At 45.2% G+C, this 5,000-nt stretch overlaps 1 protein-coding gene and 1 pseudogene across 1 annotated transcript in view; both read left to right on the top strand.

Annotated features, from left to right (window-relative positions):
• Nucleotides 1-3,205, top strand: part of LOC137976611 (uncharacterized) — an 18,429-nt gene extending 15,224 nt beyond the window's left edge. The window contains exon 4 of the mRNA XM_068823983.1: nucleotides 2,394-3,205. Within this exon, the coding sequence (XP_068680084.1) occupies nucleotides 2,394-2,729 (336 nt within the window). The 3' untranslated portion in view covers nucleotides 2,730-3,205. The remainder of the gene's footprint in view (nucleotides 1-2,393) is intronic.
• A 572-nt stretch (nucleotides 3,206-3,777) lies between these two features.
• The window catches only part of LOC137976610 (uncharacterized), a 5,919-nt pseudogene continuing 4,696 nt past the window's right edge, over nucleotides 3,778-5,000 (top strand).

The following is a 5,000-nucleotide window of genomic DNA, read 5'->3' as shown; positions in this document are numbered from 1 at the left end:
TTGGCAGTAGCGATAGCTACTACTAGTGACCACTAGTTAGTCTTGAAATGGTTGTATGTTGGACAGTGCTTTTGTCTGGTGGATGATGCTTTCTTCCTTTTGAACAACTTCGGCTCGATCCTTGTTTTTTTGTATCATTCATTAGCTGGCCAGTATTCTGTAAACTTTATCAGGGCTAAAAAAGAGATATTTGTTATTGTTATTTGAGGACACTGCATTGAGCCATCCTTTTCTCCAATTCATGGTGACTTTGATATGCATGAAGTTATGGGCAATTTCACCTTAATGTGCTCAGTTACCAAGTTTTTTAATAAATGTGGTCGTAGTTGTCCTTGTTTTGATATGATGCAAACTTCTGACTACCAAGTTAGCGTTGTAAAACAATAAATTTACATGATTTAAGACAGGTTGTATTATAACAAGTTTAACTCCAACATTGCGTCCTCTCTTTGGAAAGGTTGCTGCGCACACAATTATTTGACAGGTATCAGTTGTGTCTAAAGTTTGAAAAAAGTATTGAATGGCCTTTGGAATTTTTGCACCCTCACCCCCTGCCCTTGTATTCACACCTATTTTTAACAATTATTTTTAGTGAAAAAACATGACAGTTTTCACTTTATTCAGGAAATACCTATTTCGGATCTACTTTCAACACACTAATTTACATACGCGATTTAAAACTAGTTTCGTCCAATTATGACCTGGTTAGTTGTCTATATATAGCGATCAACTGACGAGGTCATTGGACGAAACCATACATATTTAGAGATCAGGCCCCATTTGTTCAAACTATGTGCGAACTTCAAGGAAGTCGGCTAAAAATCATTTGAACAAAGTGTAGGCTACCCTTAGCCTCTTGTTGATTTTCCTTAACAGAAGGGACAAATTTGACGAATGTCTCAAGTAACATTTGATTGACGTGTTCTTGATATCAGCCTATCAGAAATTTCCGTCCTCTCAGAAAATCCTAGTTTTCATGCAAGCGGTGTTTCACATCGCCTCTCCCCATTCCGCGCGCCTTTGCCGCTCGTTAATTTGTCTCTCGCGCCAACAATACCGCCAGCTACGCAGCCTAATAATGGTTGGAATACCAGCTTCTGTTGGTGCCTCGTCATAAGACAGACTGGGGCAAATGATTGACAGGCCCTTTCCTGGACCAGCTCCAGTTCGCACTGTAATTATCTGGGCAGGGCATAAACGTCAATGCTCAGTATATAAACTTGGATAGTTTATTCTAGTTTATGTAGCTTTACGCAAAATTTCAAACAATCCAGTCAATAACTATTCTCACTGCATAATTAATTAGCTCATGGCAGAAGTTTTCATTATGTGCTCGAATTCCCCCGTTTCCGCGCACGCTTATTGCGGTGTTGATGCTTTGCGGTCCTAGAGTATATATTTTATCGCCCTGCCTGAAACGTGGTCATTTTAACAGTACTCCGGGACGACGGCCAACTTTCGCTTCTGTTCCTTGCACAGTTAAAAAAAAAAAACTTTGGTTTAGTTCCTTTTGCATGCGTTTTCCGTCTAATCTAGGTTATTTGTTGTTGCGTGGCGTTTCTTGCGGCGTTCCGCCGGTTTAGGCAATTGCGTGGACGTTACTGTGGTATTCGACCAGTGAAGGCAACGTGTTGTTGCATGGCTGTTATTGCATTCCGCTGGTGAAGGCGAACTGTTGTTTTGACGCTGTTTTTGCGAATTCCACCGGTCGGGACAACATGTTGTTGTTGCGTGACCGCTGGTCAAGGCAACGTATCGTTGGGTAAACTATTTGCGTATACCACCGGTGAAGGCAACGCGTTGTTGCGTGACTCTTTTGCGTGTACCACCGGTGAAGGCAACGTGTTGTTGCGTGACTCTTTTGCGTGTACCACCGGTGAAGACAACGTGTTGTTGCGTGCTTTCTTTGCGTTTTCCTTTGATGAGGATAGCGTGTTACTGCGTGACTATTTTTGCTGGTACCACTGGTGAAGGCAACATATTGTTGTGTGATTGTTTTCCGTTTTCCACCGGTGAAGGCAACTCGTTGTTGCGTGACTGTTTTGGCGGGTACCACTGGTGAAGGCAACGTGTTGTTGCGTGACTCTTTTGCGTATGCCACCGGTAAAGGCGACGTGTTGTTGCGTGGCTGCTTTGCGTATACTACTGGTGAAGGCAACGTCTTGTGCTTGCGTACACAGCCGGTGAGGCAACGTGCTGTGCGTGACTGTTTCTGTATGGTACCGGTGCGGGCAACGCGTTGTTGCGCGACTGTTTTGCGTGTACCTCTGGTAGAGGCAATCTATTGATGTGTTATACCGTAATGGAAGGTATTACGTGTTGCAGGATATTGTTTATGGAAAGTAAACTTGAACTTTAAGTCATATTGGTTTGGGCTGTTTATTTTGTCATAGGCTGCTGCCCGCATTAAGATTCTTGAGGACAAGATTAAGTCGTTGGAGCAGCTGAAGACTTTGGAAAGTTCAGAGTCAGCTCTCGCAGCCTTGCGTCGACATATCAGTCGCCCTACCGCGATGTTCGACAAATATGAGGCCCTTGATCTGCTACAGTCTCTGGTTTGTCAGGCAAGAAACGAAAGCCACAAGAAAGCGGACGCGTATGCAGCTGCTCTGGATGAGATCAGAGCCGGGACGGATGCCTTGGACCACCTTCAGCTGCAGCGCCTTTTCTCGGGTTATTGGGGGATCCTGTTCGTGCTTAAGTTGCCAGGGAAGCCACTACTATTTTGAATGGCGTAGACAAGGCTCCTCTTCCACCCTCTGGCTATGGATCCATTGCGCGTAGACCGTCTCCTTACTTACCCTATTAAAACTGGGTTTGTCACCAGGTGGATCCATTGGCAAATAAAAAATATAAATATATGTTACTCTTGTGTTTGAAATATAAATTATGTACAATAAAAAACGTTTTCCGACGTTTCGGTTGTATTCAACAGCCTTCATAAGGGGAAGTGAACGATGAAATTTACACAAAAGCTAAGATATAAACCAAAGCGCTAATTAAAAATTCTAAAGTTAGTGTTATTCTTTCTTTTCTGCAATAGTCAAATGCAAGTACTCCTTGGGGAGTAGTGCTCCATCGTCTCGGTTGAGGGGGTCTTTAGCACAGTTTATTCGAAGCCTTAGCAAAGCACTCAGTGCTTTCGATGCTTTAAATCGGGGCATGTTGCCCGTTCATGCCGTAGTAACCCAGTGAGACGTCAAAGTGGTCGGGGACGAGCCGGGCGTTTTTAGTTCCTAGACCCGGCTTTTGAGACAGTTTGTGTTGTATTTTCAAATAAATTGTTATTTTCATTGGCCTTGTTTCTTTCGTTCCGTTTCTCGTTCTTCCACATTCGCTTTCTTCGTTGACCTTGGGGGGAGCTGCTCTGTGTCTCAATTTCGGTCCTACAGTCTGTGACAAAATTCGTTGGAACAGTATGCGACCATACAGATCTGAAGCTTTCGCAGCTCATTCTCCCCTCACAATGTTGTTTTAACGCGAGTTTCTGAGCCCATTTGCCAAAACAACATTGTGAGAGGGCAAGGTATTGCAAAGTGTTTCAACAATTTTGTTTGGGACTGTAGTTCGGAGCTCGGGGTCAACGAAGGGGTGGGTTCCCTGCTTGTTTCCTTTTGGTTTTCACGGGATTTTTTCCTTTGTTCCCCTTTTTAGGACCCTGCTTCTTTCAATGCCAGGGTTGTTGCAGTTGCCGCAAATTCGTCCAAGGGTGATATTCCCCTATGTGGTATTACACAGGGGCCCTCCTCTTTCGTTTGCCCCCTCCCTTCACCAAGTATGGTCGCAGCCTGCCCCAGTCGAGCTTCGTTAAACCAGCTTCGTTTCCTCAGCCCTGAGTATTTCCGAGCGGGCGAAATCCACAACCACTTGTCAGTATGGGAACACTTGCTGAGCGAGCGTGGTTCATCTCAGGCAGACCTTATGGAGATTATTAAGGAGGGTGTTAGGATCGATCGGCTTTTCAAGCCGTTCAAAGGAAACTTTAAAGGCTCTTCATATGATTCGCTGTTCCCTCCTCCCATGCGACCTTACAACGCCAAGGTTTGTGAACAATTCCGGAACTTTATTACTGATACTGTCGTCGATTGGGTAGGCGCTGGGGTACTTGCGGTTTGGGGAAGGGTTGGCGCAGTAACTTCCCCCCATTTGGTCCTTCCCCTCACTGTGGAACCTTCCAAGCCTCGTTTATGCCACGATGAACGATTTTTGAATCTGTGGATCAAAGACCTCCCTTTTAAGCTTGACCACCTTCCGGACTTGCCCAGGTATGTTCTTCCTGGCCATTTTAAAACCTCTTTTGATGATAAAAGTGGCTATCAGCATTTGCTGCTACATCCTTCGTCCCGAACATTCTTTGGCTTGGAATGGAACGGCGTTTATTTTGTCTTTTGCAATCTCCTGTTTGGATGGAAGGCGAGCGCTTATATATCACAATCGCGGTCTTGCCGTTACGAGTGCAGCGCGTTCGTTTGGGGTTCCTGTGTCTCAGTACATAGACGATCGTCAGGTTGGTCAACTCTATCGGGCGCCAGCCAGTTCCACTCTACCCTCTAACAGTGTACTCGCTGAGGCCGTCGCCTACATTTTATGCTATCTTCTCATAGAGGCAGGTTACTATATAGCTATCGCTAAATCGCAGTGCGTCCCTTCTATTGTTAATCGTTTTCTCGGTTTTCTTTGCGATTCCTTCCGCCAAGCCTTTCTTCTTCCGCCTGACAAGAAACTCAAGTTCAAGATACTCAGGGAGGAGATTCTATCCTCCCGGTATGTTAGTGTTAAAACCCTTCAGTGGTTTGCGGGAAAGGTCATCTCGTTCAGTTTGGCCGTTCCTGGTTGCAAAGTCTACGTCCGTGAAACTTTCAAGGCCATTTCCCAACTCTGCCGCTCCTCTAAGCCTTTCGCTCGCGTTGAGGGAAACCTTCGTACAGAGGTTTTATACTGGCGTTTCCTTGATGATTGGAGGGATTGCTTCCCTTGGCGCTCCGAGCTTCACGTAACAG

Source organism: Montipora foliosa, chromosome 11, assembly GCF_036669935.1.
Source record: "Montipora foliosa isolate CH-2021 chromosome 11, ASM3666993v2, whole genome shotgun sequence".
Taxonomy (NCBI): domain Eukaryota; kingdom Metazoa; phylum Cnidaria; class Anthozoa; order Scleractinia; family Acroporidae; genus Montipora; species Montipora foliosa.
Note: the sequence above shows the minus strand (reverse complement) of the source record. Positions and strands in the feature narration are given on the sequence as shown.